This window comes from Syngnathoides biaculeatus, chromosome 12, assembly GCF_019802595.1.
Source record: "Syngnathoides biaculeatus isolate LvHL_M chromosome 12, ASM1980259v1, whole genome shotgun sequence".
NCBI classification, from domain to species: domain Eukaryota; kingdom Metazoa; phylum Chordata; class Actinopteri; order Syngnathiformes; family Syngnathidae; genus Syngnathoides; species Syngnathoides biaculeatus.
In genome coordinates, this window is record NC_084651.1 from 30270104 (window position 1) to 30291826 (window position 21723).

The 21723-nt window shown below is 41.0% G+C and overlaps 1 protein-coding gene across 4 annotated transcripts in view; it reads left to right on the forward strand.

Moving 5' to 3' along the window:
- Positions 1-12277: 12277 nt before the first annotated feature.
- The window catches only part of fbxo28 (F-box protein 28), a 112061-nt gene continuing 102615 nt past the window's right edge, over positions 12278-21723 (forward strand). For all 4 annotated transcript variants that reach the window (XM_061836837.1, XM_061836838.1, XM_061836841.1 and 1 more), the window contains exon 1: positions 12278-12482. In XM_061836837.1, the coding sequence (XP_061692821.1) occupies positions 12294-12482 (189 nt within the window). In that variant the 5' untranslated portion in view covers positions 12278-12293. The remainder of the gene's footprint in view (positions 12483-21723) is intronic.

Consider the following 21723-nt stretch of genomic DNA (forward strand, 5'->3'; position numbering starts at 1 on the left):
CATTATGCTGGGGTCAAGTTTTAACACGAAACAGGATATGAATAATTATGTTTCAAAAACAGCAACATCAATGTCTGAATACTTGTTGGTTCGTTGCAGACGTAATAAAGTCTGAGCTTCAAACACTCCAGTTAGATTTGTTGTTGTCAGTTATAAAAAATCGTGAGGCCTTCAATATCGACAATAATTTAGTCCAAAATCATCGCTAGATCTAATGCCCTGTCTTATGCCAGTTATGGATTACAAGATTGAGTACTGCAAGTTGCGATTTACCTTTGCCATCTCATGATGAGACTTATTTCGTTCAATTATACAGGACACGACATCTCTGACCCATCCAGCAACGAAGTATTTGTGTGTGTCCAAACTTTTAAACGCTTTCAAACTCTTCTGTGTAAATCTCAATGATTTATTCAGCAGGTACATGCATATATCCAGTTGTCTAAGACAGGAAAGCGAATTAGCAGTCAAATTTCTTATTGGCGAAAACATCTACTAATGCATTCAAAAGGGATCCTCTATGCCAAGTGTCTTTTATTTTTCCACGTATCTTCGTTTATTATTGCCTTGTAAATGTTTTGCAGTATTGGACAAAACTCTGGGTGTCATGCTATCAGACATTTTCGTTTCGTTTCAACCGAATTAACTTTCAACAATGCTTTGTTTGACCGGCAGTAAATAAAAACCAAGTGGTTTTATGACGTTAGCACATTCCCTCTATTGTATAGATAAGTGATGTCACCGTTGTCACGGCACCATATTGCCGGTCAAACAAAGCTGCTCGCCAGTGTGGGAGTCGTTGAACCGGAGCAGATTTTTCAAATTGCTTAAGGCCTGTTGTGCTGTTGGTTGTCACAATAGACAAGACAGTTTTTCAAAGATACAATTCTATAGAATACCATCTGAACAGACAAGAAAAGATCAATGGATTGCCAGTCAAACAAAGCTGCTTGGCAGTACGGGAGTCGTTGAACCAGAGCAGATTTTTCATAATGCATGCTGTTGGTTGTCACAATAGACAGACAGCTCTTCAAATAGATCATTGCCCAATGAAATACACCTATGTAGCGATCGTTTCATTTCAGGTAGGAATTATTCTTCTCAATCTCAAATTATCCAGAAGTATTTATAACGCCAAATTGACTCATTTGAGAACAATTCATATTTAAAGTGTACGGAACTTCCTCAAGGGACTTTTTTGCTAATATTATACAGTTTTTTTGTACAGAATTCGAATCTGAAATCTGTTATGAACATTTTTATTTTTCAAATATCTGCAAAAAAATGATCGCACATTCCTGGATTTTCCGCAAAAGGACCGAAATAAAGCGGAAACAGCTGAGTCGGAACATGACATCAGAACCAGTGACAACAATGAATACATTGTAAGAACGACGATGAATTTTCTGAATTTTTCGAGTTATGAACACTATTCTGAAGGGTCCCACGAAGACGGTGAAGAATACGAGCTTTAGAAAGGCATTAAAGGTTATCAATTTTAGCCATTTAAACAACATACACTTTCGAATGCAGACGAAATAGCTGGCCATGAAGAAAGTGGACCACGCAAGGGAGCAGGATATGCCTCGTGTTGGAAACAAAGACTGGTAAGCATTTGTGAAGTTATTGTTTGGTTTATTTACTCAAACTGATAAATAGTAAAGGCGCCAATATCCTGAATGTATATACGAAGTTTTTGGTCTTGTTTTAAAATTATACAAACGTTGTGTATTTAGTAAATAGGTACGTGCTTGTATGAGAAACTATCTGCAGTACGATGTGTTGACCTGTAGTGACGTCACAGGTCAGCCACACCTGTTTTTCAGGCACAGGAAACTCAGGTCAAAGTTTCCGGACTTTAATTCATAAACGCGTTTTTTTTTTGTAAAAACATCGAAAAGGTTATGAATTTTATGGTACAGTTGAACATACAGTATATTTTCGTCGCGATAAGATAATTTGTTAGAAATTAGACATTCCATACACTTAAAAAAAAAAAAAAAGTCTGTCACAGGTTTACGGAGCTAAGCATGTGGCAGCAATATGCTTCCGTGTACAGAGGAGAGGACTCCTTGCCCTAATTTTTTTTCCAATCATAGTTAATGAATGCGAGTTTGTGTAAAACCAGGTGTCATTTATTTCAATATTGGTATTTGCATTGAAAAATCTGAATGAGTCCATCACTATGTGGGATTTATTCCTGAATGAGAACAGATCCAACAACGAAGTATTTGCATGCATCCAAACTTTTATATGCTTTCAAACTCTAATGTGTAAATCTTGACGACTTATTCACCAGGTACATGTGTATATCCAGTTGTCCAAGTTAAGCAGAAGCAAATTAACAGTCAAATTTCTCATCGGCGCAAACATCGACTTTGGCATTAAATATGGATCCTCTCTGCCAAGTGTCTCTAATATTTCCACGTACCTTTGTTTATCACCTTGTAAATGTTTATCGTATCGGAAAAAACTTTGGGTGTTGTGCTGCAAGACATATTTTTGTTTCATCTCAATGGAATTCATTTTCAACAATGCTTTGTTTGACCGCCAATATGGCAACATAACAAAATCATGTGATTTTATGACGTAGGTACACGAGCTCGATAAGGCACCAATGTACATATTTTAAAGAGACCAGTTTATTTTTACTTAGTAAGACATGGTTTTGCCATTTAATTGAAAATAGCTAAAAAAAAAAAAAAAGATAATCACACTACTGGATTAGTTTATGCTTAAACAACATTTTCTGTGCTGATTTTCCTCACAAGGGTCACAGGAGTGCGGTGGCTTGTTAGTGCAAACCAAAAACAAAAGACGAAACATTTCTCCAAACACAAAAATCGAACAGGAAACACAATACCAAAACAAAAAACACTCAACATTTCACGAAACACAAAAACAAAAGACAAAATACGGATGGACACCTGGAGAGGGAGGTGCCTATTTTTAACTACTGGACACCCAGAAAAGGACAGTTCCGATTTGAGTCACTCTTGGAAATCCCACGGCCTTTTTCGGCAACACAAGTTCAGAAAATATATTGAGACAAAACCCGGAAAAGTGACTCACCATTTATGATTGCTGGACAAGAAGAGAAATGATGGCGTGCTTTCCCACAACGATTTGATACCCGATCGAGACAACTTGATGTTTTGTCCATTTCGCGTTCAACGCCTCAGTTGCATCATGCGGTTTTGCCATACATGTGGTAGCTCTTTAAAGTGTTTGACATACAAGAGGACAAAATGCACAGGAGACTTCTGAACAGGAACATGCTGAGCAAGGTATGTTCTGTACCTGAAAAGGTTTGCTATTTATTTTGATGCAAATTTTGTAGCGGCTGATAACTTTCAGAATTTTTCAAACGGAACTCTCATTTGTTTCAGTAGAAAAACCTTGTGTATCACATAACCATATCACATGACCCAAAAGATGACCGGTAGGTTGTAACCTTTGTATAACAGTTTCATGCATTTATTTAGGAGGTGTGGTCATGCAATTAAGAAGAAGTTCAGCATCTAGGTTTTTCCAGAGATGGAAAGAAAATGATCTTCTGTCCTTAAATGAGGACTTTGTCCAAAATTCATATGTACAATAAACCCTCCAATCTTCTTCTTTTCCTTTTGGCTTGTCCCGTTTGGGTCGCCAATGCGTGTCATCTTTTTCCATCTTAGCCTATCTTCTGCATCTTCCTCTCTAACCCCAACTGCCCTCTTGTCTTCCCTCACCACATCCATAAACCTTCTTTTTGGTCTTCCTCTCGCTCTTTTGCCTGGTACCTCCATCCTCAGCAACCTTCCACCAATATACTTACTCTCTTGCCTCTGAACATCTCTAAACCATCGAGGTCTGCTCTCTCGAATCTTATCTCCAAAACATCCAACTTTGGGTGTCCCTCTAATGAGCTCATTTCTAATCCTATCCAACCTGCTCACTCCGAGCGAGAACCTCAACATCTTCATTTCTGCTACCTCCAGTTCTGCTTTCTGTTGTTTCTTCAGTGCCACCGTCTCTAATCCGTACATAATGGCCGGCCTCACCACTGTTTTGTAAACTTTGCCCTTTGTCCTAGCAGGGACTCTTCTGTCACCAGACACACTAGACACCTTCCGCCACCTGTTCCAACCTGCTTGGACCTGTTTCTTCACTTCCTTAACACAGTCACCATTGCTCTGGATTGTTGACCCTAAATATTTGAAGTCCTCCACCCTCGCTATCTCTTCTCCCTGTAGCCTCACTCTTCCCCCTCCACCTCTCTCATTCACGCACATATATTCTGTTTTACTTTGGCTAATCTTCATTCCTCACTTTCCAGTGCGTACCTCCATCTTTCTAATTGTTCCTCTGCATGCACCCTGCTTTCACTGCATATCACAATATAATCTACGAACATCATGGTCCAAGGGGATTCCAGTCTAACCTCATCTGTCAGCCTATCCATTACCACTGCAAACAGGAAGGGGCTCAGAGCTGATCCCTGATGCAGTCCCACCTCCACCTTAAATTCTTCTGTCACACCTTAGGCACACCTCACCATTGTTCTGCTGCCATCATACATGTTCTGTACTATTTTAACATACTTCTCTGCCACACCAGACTTACGCATGCAGTACCACAGTTCCTCTTTTGGTACTCTGTCATAGGCTTTCTCGAGATCCACAAAGACACAATGTAGCTCCTTCTGACCTTCTCTGTACTTTTCCACGAGCATCCTCAAGGCAAATAATGCATCTGTGGTACTCTTTCTAAGCATGAAATCATACTGTTGCTTGCAGGTACTTACTTGTGTCCCGAGTCTAGCCTCCACTACTCTTTCCCATAACTTCATTGTGTGGCTCATCAACTTTATTCCTCTATAATTCCCACAGCTCTGAACATCCCCTTTGTTCATAAAAATGGGAACTACAACACTTTTCCTCCATTCTTCAGACATCTTTTGGCCCGCTAGTATTCTGTTGAATAAGTTGGTCAAAAACTCCACAGCCATCTCTCCAAATTGCTTCCATACCTCTACCGGTATGTCATCAGGCCTTTCCATTTTTCATCCTTTGTAGTGCCTTTCTGACTTCCCCCTTGGTAATCATTGCCACTTCCTGGTCCTTCACACTTGCCTCTTCGACTCTTCCTTCTCTCTCATTTTCTTAATTCATCAACTTCTCAAAGTATTCTTTCCATCTATTTAGCACATGACTGGCACCAGTCAACACATTTCCATCTCTATCCTTAATAACCCTTACCTGCTGCACATCCTTCCCATCTCTATCCCTCTCTCTGGCCAACCTGTAGAGATCCTTTTCTCCTTCTTTCGTGTCCAACCTGGTGTACATGTCTTCATATTCCTCTTGTTTAGCCTTTGCCACCTCTAGCTTTTCCCTATGTCACATCTCGATGTACTCCTTTCGCCTCTCCTCAGTCCTCTCAGTGTCCCACTTCTTCTTCGCTAATCTCTTTCCTACACACCACCATCCTATGCTGTCGAGCTACACTCTCCTCTACCACTACTTTACAGTCAGTAATCTCCTTCAGATTACATCGTCTGCACAAAATATAATCCACCTGTGTGCTTCTACCTCCGCTCTTGTAGGTCACTATATGTTCCTCCCTCTTCTGGAAATAAGTGTTCACTAAAGCCATCTCCATCCTTTTTACAAAGTCCACCACCATCTGTCCCTCAAAGTTCCTTTCCTGGATGCCATACTAACCCATCACTTCTTCATCGCCCCTGTTTCCTTTACCAATATGTCCATTACAATCTGCACCAATCATAACTCCCTCGCTGTCTGGGATGCTCAGAACTACTTCATCTTGTTCCTTCCAGAATTTCTCTTTCAACTCTTTTTATGAACAAAGGGGATGTTCAGAGCTGTGGGAATTATAGAGGAATAAAGTTGATGAGCCACACAATGAAGTTATGGGAAAGAGTAGTGGAGGCTAGACTCGGGACAGAAGTAAGTGTGATTTCATGCTTAGAAAGAGTACCACAGATGCATTATTTGCCTTGAGGATGCTCGTGGAAAAGTTCAGAGAAGGTCAGAAGGAGCTACATTGTGTCTTTGTGGATCTAGAGAAAGCCTATGACAGAGTACCAAGAGAGGAACTGTGGTACTGCATGCGTAAATCTGGTGTGGCAGAGAAGTATGTTAAAATAGTACAGGACATGTATGATGGCAGCAGAACAACAGTGAGGTGTGCCTTAGGTGTGACAGAAAAATTTAAGGTGGAGATGGGACTGCATCAGGGATCAGCTCTGAGCCCCTTCCTGTTTGCAGTGGTAATGGATAGGCTGACAGATGAGGTTAGACTGGAATCCCCTTGGACCATGATGTTCGCAGATGAAATTGTGATATCCAGTGAAAGCAGGGAGCATGCAGAGGAGCAATTACAAAGATGGAAACATGGAATGGAAAGGAGAGAAATGAAGATTAGCCGAAGTAAAACAGAATATATATGCGTGAATGAGAGAGGTGCAGGGGGAAGAGTGAGGCTACAGGGAGAAGAGATAGCGAGGGTGGAGGACTTCAAATATTTAGGGTCAACAATCCAGAGCAATGGTGAGTTGTGGTAAGGAAGTGAAGAAACTGGTCCAAGCAGGTTGGAACAGCTGGCCGAAGGTCTCTGGTGTGTTATGTGACAGAAGAGTCCCTGCTAGTACAAAGGGCAAAGTTTACAAAACAGTGGTGAGGCCGTCCATGACGTACGGATAAGAGACAGTGGCACTGAAGAAACAACAGGAAGCAGAACTGGAGGTAGCAGAAATGAAGATGTTGAGGTTCTCGCTCGGAGTGAGCAGGTTGGATAGGATTAGAAATGAGCTCATTAGAGGGACAGCCAAAGTTGGATGTTTTGGAGACGAGATTCGAGAGAGCAGACTTTGATGGTTTGGACATATTCAGAGGCGAGAGAGTGAGTATATTGGTGGAAGGGTGCTGAGGATGGAGCTGCCAGGCAAAAGAGCGAGAGGAAGACCAAAGAGAAAGTTTATGGATGTGGTGAGGGAAGACATGAGGGCAGTTGGGGTTAGAGAGGAAGATGCAGAAGATAGGCTAAGATGGAAAAAGATGACACGCTGTGGCGACCCGAACGGGACAAGACGAAAGGAAAAGAAGAAGATTGGAGGGTTTATTGAACATATGAATTTTGGACATCTCTGGCAAAACCTAGATGCTGAACTGCTTCTTAATTGCATGGCCACACCTCCTAAATAAATGCATGAAACTGTTATACAAAGGTTACAACCTACCGGTCAGCTTTTGGCATTATCTGGTGATGTTGCCTCATTTAAAATGGTATTACAGCTACTTACTGTTAACCACATTTTATTTAATAACAAAAAGTCCAGACCATAGGTTGTAATTATGTCATTGATCAACATTGATTTATTGATATTAAAAAAAGCTAGTCTCGCAGAGATGGCTGGAGAGAATGGTTCGATAGGCTCACATTTTATCCTCACTAAGTTGGAAGTTCTACTTTTTTGGTGCCATATATTTAGTTAGTGGAATTATGACCAAAAAGTTCCATTTTGGTCTCATCTGACCACAAAATATTCTCCAATGAATCCTCTGTATCATCAAAATGTTCATTGACAAACTTAATACGGGCCTTAACATGTGCTGGTTTAAGCAGGGGAACCTCCGTAAAATACATGATTTCAAACCATGACGTGTTGGTGTATTACCAACAGTCACCTTTGAAGCGGTGGTTCGAGCTCTTTTCAGGTCACTGACCAAGTCCTGTCGTGTCGTCCTGGCCTGATTCCTCACCTTTCTAAGGATCAAATTTCAGACCTCTCGATGATTTCTAAGTGGGAGAACTTGCAATATAGCAGGGTGTTCAAATACTTGTTGTTTTCATTCTACCAGTAGAAACATAAAAGTTAAAATATAAACAATGGAAATGTACATGTTCAATCAGAGTAGGAAGAACTAAAAGAGCAAACACCTAATGCTGTGTACGGATTTGACTTATATAATAGGAAACGGTAAACAAATCATATGTAGTACTCTAAGTTTTATACATTTGTGTGTGTGTGTATATATATATATATATATATATATATATGTGTGTGTGTGTTTGTTTGAATCAGCTTCTGAATACAGTAGCAACGTAAATTTTGTATTTTATACAGTACCTGTTAAGTATTGAATTGACCAAGTCTTAAAAAAATTACTTTATCCATCCTTCCATCCATCCATCCATCCGTCCATCCATTTTCTTAGCCCCTTATCCTCACAAGGGTCACGAGACTGCTGTAGTCTATCCCAGCTGTCAACGGGCAGCAGGTAGGGTACACCTTGAACTGGTGCCAGCCAATCGCAGGGCACATAGAGACAAACACCTGCACTCACAATCACACCTCGGGGGAATTTAGTGTCCAATCAATGTTGCATGTTTTTCTGATGTGGGAGGAAACCAGAGTGCCTGAAGGAAACCCATGCGGGTCCGGGGAGAACATGCAAACTCGACACAGAGAGGGCTGGGGTTGAACCCGCGTCCTCAGAACTGTGAGGCCAACGCTTCAAGCTGCTCCACTGTGTCGCCCATTGATATACACTTGGCTGTTTAGTTGGTCGTTGTTGGTTGGTTCTATGTGGCCAACTCAAACATTTACATTTTCAAAATGGTTAAATTTTTGCATAACCTCATATATTAATACTAAAATTATTGGCAGAATAATGTGATTGATCATTTGTATAATGTTTCAGAGATACACAGGGACCGTCATCAACAATGGAGGCTGCCCAGGTATTAATTAATTTTCACCACTGCAGTTTCATACATTTCAATACATTATTTGTTGTACATTTTATTTCATGTTTTAATTTGTTCTTCAGATATTTGATGCTGAAGATATTGATCTGCCTGAAACAAATTCTGTCAGTCTTTCTTGTTGTATGGAAATAACATTTTAACAAAAGTTCACATGTTTTGTCATTCACATTATGAGGGAAACTCTTTAACATATTTGAATGTTTTAATTTAGTTTCTCACAAGACTTCCTCCATCTGGCTTATATCCGCTTCCAAGAATAGAGTTCCTGGATGACTTTTTCACCCAATGGAGTCATAGAGTGTGTTTCACAAATGGACTTTGGTTTACAAAATAGTCCAGGATTTGGATATTTATAAGGTCTCAGTCTTTCATTTTTGTGGCCACTTGTCACTCACAAAAAGCTATGTAACTTTGTGTAAAAAATTTTAATTTGGGGTGTGGGGGTAATTGACTATTCATGTCTGGATGACCCCAAGAGTTTAGACTGCTATTTATTGTTGAAAGTCCGCTTAAATTGCAGTTAGTGTTACACCTACTCATCAACTGTCTAATTTTTTCGATTCATCCATCCATCCATCCATCCATCCTTCCATCCATCCCTTATCTATGGCTTTTCCGGGTCAAGTCGCAGGGGAAGTAGCTTCAGCAGGGATACCCAGACTTCCCTTTCCCCAGCCACTTATTCCAGCTCTTCCGGAGGGATCCCGAGGCATTCCCAAGCCAGCCGAGAGACATAGTCTCTTCAGCGTGTCCTGGGTCGTCCTCGGGATCTCTTTCCGGTGGGACATGCCTGGAACACCTCACCAGGGAAGCGTCCAGGAGACATCCGAATCAGATGCCCAAGCCACCTCGTCTGGCTCCTCTCAATGCGGAGGAGTAGTGGCTAGACACTGAGCTCCTCCCGAATGACCGAGCTTCTCACCCTATCTCTAAGGGAGAGCCCAGACACACTGCGTAGGAAACTCATTTCGGCCACTTGTATCCGTGATCTTGTTCTTTCAGTCACGACCCACAGCTCATGCCCATAAGTGAGGGTAGGAAGGTAGATCAACTGGCAAATTGAGAGCTTCGCCTTTCGACTTTGCTCCCTCTTTACCACAATGGACCAATACAAATTCTGCATCACTGCAGACGCTGCACCGATCTGTCTGTCCATCTCCCACTCCATTTGTCCCTCACTCGTGAACAAGACCCCAAGATAATTTAACTCCTCCACTTGGGATAGGATCTCATCCCTAACCCGGAGAGGGCACGCCACCCTTTTCCGACTGATGACTAGAGTCTTGGATTTGGAGGTGCTGATTCTCATCCCACCTTTCCTCAAGCCGTCACCTTATCGTGGTGGCTGAGGAGTGTGATCCTCCTGTAGCTGGAACACATCCTCAGGTCCTCCCTCATGAAAACAGGGACCACCCCCCCTGTCTGCAAATCCAGAGGCACAGTCCACAATGTCCATGTGATGTAGAGGCGTGTCAGCCAGGACAGTCCCACAACATCCAGAGCCTTTAGGAAGTCCGAGCAAATCTCATCCCTCTCTGGGGCCTTTCCACCGAGGAACTTTTTAACCACCTCGCTGAACTCGACCCCAGAGATAGGAAAGCCCACCTCAGAGACCTCAGACTCTGCTTCCTCATTGGAAACACCACGATGAAAATTTCAGACCCCTCCATGATTTTTAAGTGGAAGAACTTGCAATGTAGCAGGGTGTTCAAATACTTATTTTCTCCACTGTATGCTGTACATGAGCAGGATATGCCTGTAAGAAACTTGTCAAGCCAAATTTCTTGCTGAAGGAAATTATTGCCAAAGAGTAGTGTTGAATAATTTTGAAGTGAAGACATCACCAAAAATACATTTGTGGGTACAGGCTGGCCACCCCTAATGGGACAAGCCAAAAGGAAAAGAAGTGATATTGTTGAAATTTAACTTGCATTTGTTTATTTGGCCATCCTTATTTGATCAGATGATAAACATGAACAATTTGTCAAATTTGCTAATACTTTACAGTTGGGGCACACACATTTACTTGTTTCAAATAGTAAGTATCTTCAGTAAGTAGAAGTAACATATGTTCTTGGTTTCTGTGTATAGAATGGCTTGAATGTCCATCCATCCATCCATCCATCCATCCATCCATCCATCCATCCATCCATCCATCCATCCATCCATCCATTTTCTTAGCCACTTATCCTCACAAGGGTCACGAGAGTGCTGGAGCCTATCCCAGCTGTCAATGGGCAGGAGGCGCGGTACACCCTGAACTCGTTGCCAGCCAATCGCAGAATCGGAATCAGGTGTATATTGCCAAGTGTGTAAAAAAAAAAAAAAACACTCAAGGAATTTTTCTGTGGCAGACGGTGCTACCCAGGTTTGACATACAGAACAAAGAACAACATAGAGCAAGAGACAAGTCTACATTTCTATTCAGTTGCGCCACCGTGCCGCTGGCTTGAATGCCTTGGGGAAAAAAAAAACAATCCGTTTTACTTTCCATTTAAGACGTTGAAAATAAGTTGATGCATTTTCACCGGTTTTAGAGCGAGAATTTCTTTATATTTGGCACAGCCCTGCAAAAAAAAAAAAATCTATAGAAATATTCTATAGAAATTTTATGTTACAAACAAAATAAAATAGAATATTCCAAAATGTGAACTTTAACTACGTATCTCTCATATCTACTGTCCATGTGGGTTCCTCACATCTTGTTTCCTGTCACTCCCACCGCATCTGTCTTGCGCATATTTCAGGCATGACGTGCTGCTTTTTCATAGGAAAAACACTGGGATTGTCTTTAAAAGATCTAGCAATACTAGTGGAAGTCATACACATTTTGAAAATTTGTACACATACCTAGGAAAAGAGACAATACAGTAGCCAATCCCACTCCAAAAATAACAAAAAAGGCTTAAATATTGTTTAATGGTGTAAATATTTTTAGTTAAAACCCCGTCTTCTTTTTGTATTAGTTCTTGTCTGAGTCACATTGTATATTTTTTTGTAAATTGGTAGCTCAGAAATTTGATGGATGTTTTTATTTTCCTAAGGGTTTAAAAACATGAACAGAAGACTACGACTACATGAACAAAACAATACATTTGACGTCATTCCTGACATATCACACGTATTGTACATCATAAGCCACGTCAAATATAACAGTAGAATCCATGGAGGAGGGAATACAGAAGGCGGCTTTATAAATATAAGTAAAATTATTAAAAGATAAAACTTCAAGGGCCTTCTTATTCACAAAATTCAAAGATTAATACAAACCAGAGAATGGTTCAAACAATCATTTAAATAGGGTTTGTCTTGATCTGTTTCCATTCGTGAAGATAAAACTTCCCGAATAACAACACATTAAGAACAAAATCATCATCAAAAATTATTTCCCTTGACCAACACACTGAGCTCCCTGGACTCATATCATTAATAGTAGACGAAGAAGACGACGACGACGAAGAAGAATTAGCCGAAGAAGAGCTGATAAGTCATTTCCGCCCACTCAGTTGGAAAATAAAATGGCTACCAATGTGGAGCGAACTGATGGCTGCCTTGGTTTTTTACATTCAGATGTTGTGGTTCTCAAACAACCTATTTCATTAGTCGATCCGACACATCAGAACAACCCGCTTTTAGGGCTACCTATTGTGGCCATTGAGACAATTCTCAATTTTTTGTCTTACGATGAAATCAGTTTGCTGCGTTCGGTAAGTACAATAAAAGGCCTGGGGAAAAAACAAAACAAACAATGACTAAAAACTTTCAGTTAGTGAATCTGTGACGTGGTGATATAATAACGTTCTATGCTTTGGTAGTTGTGCCTGTGCATGTTGCAAGCAGTGAAAACTGCAGCAAGGACAGAAACACGAACAGTGTTATTGATGGAAGAATAACTAAACGTGTACGTGTATTTATTCTTGTGCAAATTCGTGCTTTGCAGACAAGGTTCTTGCAGAGGTAAAAGTTTGTGATACTTGAATTCATTGTGCTGCAGTATCTTTTGCTATTAGAATGTATTTATTAATACACTTATAGCCGAAAGATTTGAGCGTGAACGTTATTTGTCAATAAAATATGTAACAACGTTTGTGTTCGTCTTTTAATACACATAAGTGTAACAGTAACATTACTCTGAACGTCAGCAAATGGTCACGTGATGTCTCCTTTGGCAGATAGCCTATGGAGGTGAGTATAGACTGTTTTCGACTGACGTCACACACCTTCAGGTTTAGAATACGGCTGCCATTTTGGTTTGGTTAATTTGTGTAAACAAACCGTAACTAAGCAGGAATAATTTCAGAAAGGCGTATGAATGAGGGTGCACTGCTATGTTATCGGTTGCTTAAATGAAAATGGACGTTGTAAAGAGTCTTTCGAGTGCCATCTGTGATCAAGAATCAGTGCGAGAAAACAGAGCAGTTATCAACCAAATGGTGACAACTGTGGCTGTCTTGTATTAGCAGAGCCGATCTAGCAGCCTAGTCATTCCTTATGTCAGAGTTTGCTCAGAGCATTTTGTTCTTGGTAAGAATTGGGTACCTTTCAGAATTTCACACTTAGCAATAATTAAATTCTGTGGAGAGAAGTATTCTTTAGGGGCAAGAGCCTACATAATACTCATGTGTGAATGCAATGCATGTTTCCAAAATCTGTATTTTCAGTTTTATTATCACAAATTTGCAAAATCGAGGTACCGCACCGCTAGCTGTTTAATGAGTTGAGTTGAAAATATAGCCGTGGAAGGGGAGCAAGATGTGGGGGCTCCACTCGGGAATTGTCCAGGTCGAACTTCTTTCTCTCCCTCTTGGTAGCAAAAATGAAAATAATAATCTAGACCTCTTCGTTGGTATAATCAACACAATTTAACACAACGCTGACTGTAATCACACGGTACATATTTAAATTACATTGTGCGGTACACCAACCTTGGCTGTGTGGAGACATAGGTTGCTTACAATGGATACTGCCGCATCACGAACTCCGCCATTGATGAATTGGTTGTAGGCCTCCAGACCTTTGTAATTCTTTAGTTGGTCCATGGTATAAGCGCTTGTTGAGAAGAGGCGATAGTTGACTATTTGGATTGGTTACCGACCCCCACATTTGTGTGCTACATTTCTGTTTCTTGAAACAAAATCTAAAGACCCCTGATAACTTTCCAAAGTCTTTTTAGCCATCATGGCTCACTTTTAACAGTCGTACAAACATTTGTGTAACTTTGGTCTTTATGCAAAAGAGTGAACGGCGCATCAGTAGAGTGAACCCATTCATCAAGGCCAGGTGCCCTGAATGTAGTCACGTGGTCGAAAACGGTCCATTCGACGATGAGTTAGCTATCGCATTTTTCGGCTCTGGCATAAAATCTTCGCTCATCGCTGCATGAAACCCATCACTTCCAGCTCACAGCCTACTGATCGCAGCACATTGAGGCATATTCGACTTCGTGCTCATTCCATGACATCGTATGTGCTTAGAAACAGCTTGTTATATTTGATAATGGTCAATAAATAATGCTGTATATTAAAAAGTGAGTTTTGTCCACATTGTAATATTAGCGTCGGTAAAATAAAACATCCTAAACTCTTGGTCCTCGGGGCACGATTAGGTCATTTGTGGCTAACTGGCTCATTGCGGCATATCTAATTTGCTACTCATTCCACACCATCCTATAATGCTTAGAAAAGGTTTATTATTTTTGACAACTGGCAATAAACCATATAGAGCTCGTGCACCTACGTCACTGAACTGTCGGGCAAGCAAAGCATGGTTCAATGCTAAGTCGGTTGGAAACAACACGAAAATACACCTTATAACATGACGCCCAGAGTTTTGTCCGATACCGTTAAACATTTAGAAGGTGATAATAAACGAAGGTACGTGGAAAAATGAGAGACACTTGGCGTAAAGGACCCATTTTTAATGCTGAAGTCGAATTTTTTTCCGATAAGAAATTGGACTGTTGACCCACTTCCGCTCGTCTTGGACAACTGGATCTACACATGTATCTAGTGAGTAAGTCTTCGAGATTTACACGGAAGAATTTGAAAGCCAAGAAAAGTCTGGACGCAAACAAATAATTCATTGCTGGATCTGTTCTCAATCACGAATAAATCCCACATAGTGATGGAGCCACTCAGATTTTTTCAATACAAATGCCAGTATTTAAATAAACGACTCCTGGTTTTACACAGACTGGCATTCATTAACTCTGATTGGGGGGGGGGACAGCGAGTCAGTTCCTCCATACATGGAAGCGTGTTCCGGCCACACATTAAACTTAGGTTAACCTCTCCGTGACACTTTTTTTTTTAATAATGCATTGTTCTCAAATGAGTCCAATGCATATTTAAAAAAATAAAATAAACCGCTGGGATGGGCTTCAGCCCCCGTAGACGGAAGCATATTGCGGCCACACGTGAACCTACATAAACCTCTGTGCGACTGACAGTTTTTTATTTTTTTTTTAAATATGCATTGGACTCATTTGAAAACAAACATTTAAAAAAAGGGGGAAAAAAAGTCTGTCACGGAGATGTGTCTCGAAGTTTGTGTGGCTGCAACACACATTTGTGTACGTTGGAGATGACTCCATCTTTTCTTGTCTTTTTTTTTTTAAACTCATTGTTCTCAAATGAGCCAACTTGGCATTATAAATACTTCTTGGGAATTTGAGATTGAGAAGAGTAATTCCTACCTGAAATGAATTCATTTCTGGTACCCCTAGTTCTGCTTCCTGTTGTTTCTTCAGTGCCACCGTCTCTAATCCGTACATCATGGCCAGCCTCACCACTGTTTGCCTTCATCCTAGCAGAGACTCTTCTGTTACATAACACACCAGACACCTTTCTCCAGCTGTTCCAACCTGCTTGGACCCGTTTCTTCATTTCCTTACCACACTCACCATTGCTCTGGATTGTTGACCCTAAATATTTGAAGTCCTCCACCCTCGCTATCTCTTCTCCCTGTAGCCTCACTCTTCCCCCTCCACCTTTCTCATTCATGCACATATATTCTGTGAAGTCTTTTCTTGTTGCAACTAATATCTGTGACGCATTTCCAGTTTGACCGGTGTGGCGAACTTTTGCTCGCAAGGAGAACGCGGGATGTATTTCTCTTACCATCCCCAACTTGTTCTGGTCACATCACCACGAATCCTCTTTTTATGTACACAGCAAACATGATAAATAAAGCAACTGTGGGTCGATAAACAATCAACCCGTAAGCAAACAAAGCAAACGTGAGTCAATGTACGCATATTAAGCATAGCAAAAGAGCATTGATAGCAAAATAAGAGGTCAATATGAGATAACTGTATACAATTTAATCCAACACCCTGTAAAAGTACATAACCCCATCAATACAATTGCTGAACTCGACAGCTCGAACCACATTGAAATTTTTGAAATTTTCCAAACCAACCTTTGCTTGCCCAAAAGCCTCATCCTTGTGGGGGTTAATCCCTCATTGCAGCTTGAGGTTCATCGTCACACATTTCACTTCCTTATTAACCTCCAAGGCCCAAACTCTTGCAATGCATTCATTTTTATTTTCTCTCTGATATTTAGGCTAATTGGGACCTGATGAGTGGAAAAACAAAGAATTATCTTTTGACATGATGTAGTTTCTGAGAAAAATGATATGTCCACATATGAGGACATTCGTTTTAAATTTGAGTGAACACAATAACGTCACAATTGAGTCATGATGTGCAAAACTTTATTCGTTGCCTGAACACAGCAGAGTTTTCTGAGTGCAAAAACAAAATTCAAAAGGAACAACTTGTGCCCCTTTACGCAAGTCATATGAAGTGCTGCTAACAGTTGCAGGAAAACAGATGTAAAACAAGTAAACTTTCAAAAATATTTTTCATTGCTACTGTTGAACTATTAATTTCAATTTCTGAACATGGCGTGAAACGTGAAACTTGCACACCAAAAGTGCTCCAACATTTTTTTCCCCATGGGAAAATGTTCATGCCTATGTATGAAAGGTAGCATAACAGTTGCGATCTGCCTGTGAGCACAGGAACACCTTACACGTAACACACTGCACTCGAGTTTTCCCTGAGCATCCTTTTGCTCTGCATCATGATGCGTTCTTTGAGTGTACCACTTTTGGCAGATGTGCATTAGCCTTCCTTCAGAATGAGATGTGGGGCACTGCCTGCACTGGACGCTGTTTCCCTTGGACTGAAACTTCTGTCATCTTCCTGCTCTCAAAAAGCAGAGTTGTCATTGTCTCTCTGAGCCAAGAAGGTGATGGCCACTTCCATGCGGAATTGAAGGAAGTGGATGATGTTCTTCTTTGGTGTGCCGTTTAGAGTGAGGCCTTTGTGGTAAAGTAGCCAGCTGTTGGCTAAAGCCAGATTGGTAAAGTGCATCAGCATCCGCAGTGTCCATTTTTTTTGTACGGACACTCATTTGATAGAAGCTCATCATTCTATCCACAAGGTCAACTCCACCCATCTTGGAGTTGTATTCACGGATAACATGGTCGAGAGATGGTCACATACTCTTTCAGTTTCTTGTCCCATCTCTGGCATGTGTCTTCTGGCTCTTGAGCATGTATAGTCGACATCATCAACACAGGTTTATTGTCAAACCACTTGGTGACACAAATATTTCCATCCATATTGGTAACTTGTGCTGAGGTTCCTCTTCCATTTTTTTCATGGTCTTGTCACTTGACAATTTCTGCACTGCAGCAGCAACTCGATTCCTCATAACTGTACCAGTTATATACACCTGCTTCTTCATCATGTGTTCCACTGCCAGGATTCATGTGAAGAATTGATCACAGTACACATTTGTATTAGGATGCAGAGTCTGAGACAGATGATCGATCAAGCCACCCAAACCCAAATTCCCGAGTTCTTCAACTTGTTCACGGAGTCGATCTGCACCTTGAGAAATCCCAAAGTCCAGTACTATACCATTTGATGTTGCGCAAACAAAGTTTTTAATGCCAACTGGGTTTGGTTTCATCAGAAGATATTATCGACATAGATAAGCTCCTGTGAATGGAATTGTCTGTTCTTCAATGGAAACACACTGTGACCGACCCTGAGATTTGCAGCCTTTCAAAATGCGGTTGAGAAAAGGCCTCAAATTCCAGAACTTGTCACACTCTTTCAGATTTTCTGCAACATCCTCATCATTGAGCACTTTGAGTGACCTCCTCAGTCGGAAGAATCCGTCACATGTGAACTTTTCAATAATGGCATGGAATCTCAAGGATTTAGACCAGTACATCTTGATTGTAGGATATGGTACACAAGACATCAAAATACAGGCACCAAAAAAATGAAGAATTTCATCAGCTGTTGTGTTGAGTGCATCTCCACTTCGAGACAGTGATGTAGCATTTGAGCATTCTGCAATTATTTTTGTCAAATGTTTGTCAATATACTGTTGTATGTAGTCCAGTGGGGTCCAGCCTTCTCTGTCATGAACAGTTTCCTCCTCGTGGTCAAACGGAGCTTGGGGTAAGCGAAGAAGCCTTCCATCCCATTCCACGCCCTTTGTTGGACTGTTCTTCATGGCTGGGTCCTGGTGTTATATCGTCAGAGATATTCCCCGAGACATCAGCCTCTTCCTGCTGTGTCCGAGAATGACGCCTCGGGGTGCATGATATGGCAATGTCACGATCTGACTCCCTCGCATTCCTCGCCAAACGTTTGCGTCCCCTGATAGGCTGACAGGGTTGTGGCACGGGGTCTTCACACCCACTTCTGTCTTCCTCACTGCTGGTGGGAGGAGGTTGATATTCAGCATCTCCCACAGGATCATCGATGTCTGATAAATCCTCCACCTCGGAGATGTCTCCACCGATTAACCCCAGCATTTCCATTACTTGTTGCAAAGAATAACGCGCTAGGGAAAAAAGCATTTTGTTTCAAACCAAAAACAAACGTACAAGGATTTATTTATAAAACATGCCATATTTGTTTGCAATTCGCTGTCCACAAAGCAAGCGTAGTTCCCTTTTATAACAATCTTCTTATTTTGCATCCTCCTCTTGAGCTTGGGTGCTTCGGCAGCAGCTTTAAGATCAAGCACATGGGCTTTGGAGAACGAGAGAGGTTGTCACGCAGACACTCTGACATGGTTGAAAATGACGGCGAGGATGGGGGAGGGAGAGAGAGTTGCTGGGTGGAGCTTCGATGATGCAGCCAATCAGCTCCAAAAAGCCGATCTGGGTTTATTTTATTTTATTTTTGGAGGGTGGGAGTGCTCCTTAAAGAGGTATAGCAGGTATTGTAGACTGACCTGTCTGTTTTTGGGGGTGGGAAAAAAAAACGTGATACACTGAATCTGCAATCAGTGAAGCGCAAAGTAGAGGGATTACTGTACTTCTTTAGTCATTGTTTTGTTTTATTATTTACCAGTTATGCTGTTCTGTTTGCTGTGGTGTGATAATTTCAGTTTTGATGTGCCACCATTATCGTGAACATCATTTTGATTAATGACCTGCCTACATTCAGTGTGTGGCCCGTGTAAGCTTCTTCTGTTTACAAATATAAAATTGCAATTGTTCTTCACTGCCTCGTGAGCGCAGTCATATGGTATCTTGAATACACACTAAAACATGCTAGCATGCATTCTAACAAGTGGTGTGTTCAGGTGTACGTGATTGGTCAAGGCATACAACATTTACAGGTTTTGGAATTTGTTGTGCACTTAAGATGTGCTGCCCATTTTGGAGCAAATTAAAGAGTTAAGTGCGCCTTTCGGTCACAAATTAGAGGTACATATACTGCCTTTTTATTCGCAGATTTTCGTTATTCACGGGGGGAACGTAACCCACATGAAAAACGATTGAACACTATCAAGCTATAAGTTTTCATACAGTGTGCAAAAACATTTCATTTTTTGTTACACTGTCTGAAGTCAAATCACAACATCTTCGGTTTAGTCACAAAAATAAATTCTGATAAATGCCACAATAATGACAGAATTTCTAAGAGAATTTTATATTTTCTTCGAGGTCAAAACTCCAGGCATCGCACCGTCAAGGAAGGAGACGTGTTCAGTTCCATGGGTTCTGTCATTAGGCAGTAATGGCCCAGATTCCAGCAATACGGTCAGAAGCTTGTGGAAGGTTACCCAAAGCGTTTGACCCAAGTCATTCAATTCACTGGAAATGCTACTCTATACTAAGGAAATGTATGTAAACTTTTAGCTTTGAAGAAAATGTAAAAATTTCAAAGACAATCTCTCTCTCTGTCATTAAATAAAATTCTCATATTTTCCAGAAGACAAGCTGCTTTTTTTCAGGAGCTGTGAACCCTGCAGCACATTAAGCAATGCGGCCAAAATATTTTTTTGTCAATAGCGGCTATAAGTTTAGAGCAGAAACTTGCTTGAACAAAATGGTAAAACCATACTATCCCCTAAAACGCACTCAGGTTTGGGCATGCGCACATCCTTCCAACGTGTAGATGACGATGACTTTTTCATGCTTCGAAGAATAATAATCTACCTCAATTGTCCGTAGGTAAACTGCAAGCAGTTTTAATTGACCCCTCCGTACAGGGCACTTAACCACGCCTCCTGAAGTGACGTCACGCCACGTGCGCTGACGTAAGACAAACAGTAAAAATGGCAAATACAATACAATACATTCTGAACTGAGACAGACTCCATGCTTCTGATTTCATTCAAATCAACGATATATTATAGATTCTAAATACAATAATACATTCTTAACTGAGAGAGACGCCATGCTTCTGATTTCATTCAATCATTCACACGTAGCAATTTTATGCTAGCGGAGAACGTGTCATTCATTTATACGAGACGTGTATTAAAAATAAAATTTAGGGCATATCTTCGTGCAAACAGTCTGGTTAAGCTTCTGGCCGCGAGCCAGCAAGAAATCAATAAGTTTCTGCAGTCCGATCATCGCTAAATATCGCTCAACAAAGAATAAGTGTCAATCGTTCACACGTAGCGGTGTTATGCTAGCGGAGAACGTCTCATTCATTTATATGAGACGTGTATTAAAAATCAAATTTAGGGCATATCTTCGTGCAAACACAGTCTGGTTAAGCTTCTGGCCGCGAGCCAGCAAGAAATCAATACGTTTGTCCAGTCCGATCATCGCTAAATATCGCTCAACAAAGAATAAGTGTGTCAATCGTTCACACGCAGCAGTGTTATGCTAGCGAATAACTTTGAATTCATTTATACGAGACATGTATTGAAAATCAAATATAGGGCATACCTTCGTGCAAATATATGTGTTCCGGTTGATAATAGATGGATTTAGTTGATGATGCGGTCTTCCACAAAGTTTGATCCATCAAAGGCATTTTTCGTACTGGGTCTTCGGTTTTGGAAAGGGTACGAATCGAACTCCACCAACTAGCCTTTCAGGATATCTGTCGTCACTATTACAAAGTACGTGACTACACCTCTTAACCATATTTTTTGTTAAATAACTCAAATGCGCGATAAAACGCTAACTAACCCTATACTGGACCATACAATGTTGTCTGAGAAAATGGCGGGAGCAAAAACGGGCTTTGGTTTATGCAGATCTCTGGCCTCTGATTGGTCAGTGATGCGGATTGCGCAATATCCACGGAGGGGTCAATTGCTGTGTGAATTCGCCTCTTTCATTCTCATAGGTGTTCACTTTCCACCTAAACCTAGCATGAATGCAGCACTCCTAACGCTCGCCAAGCAGGTAAATGAGATTGAGAAGGAAAAAAAAAAAAGAAATCACCCCTCATTATCAGAGCAGAATTTAACACAGATAAACTTAACCATGAACTTCCTAAAGATAAGCAGCACATACCACCACTGTCTGCGCGCAATACCCTGTGCACCGCTAGGCTCCTCTGATCACTGTTTACTCCACTTAATACCTATATACAGGTAACCACTTGAGTGTGTGAAGCCTTTGGTAAAACCTGTTGAAAAAAGGACCAGCGGGGCAAAATAA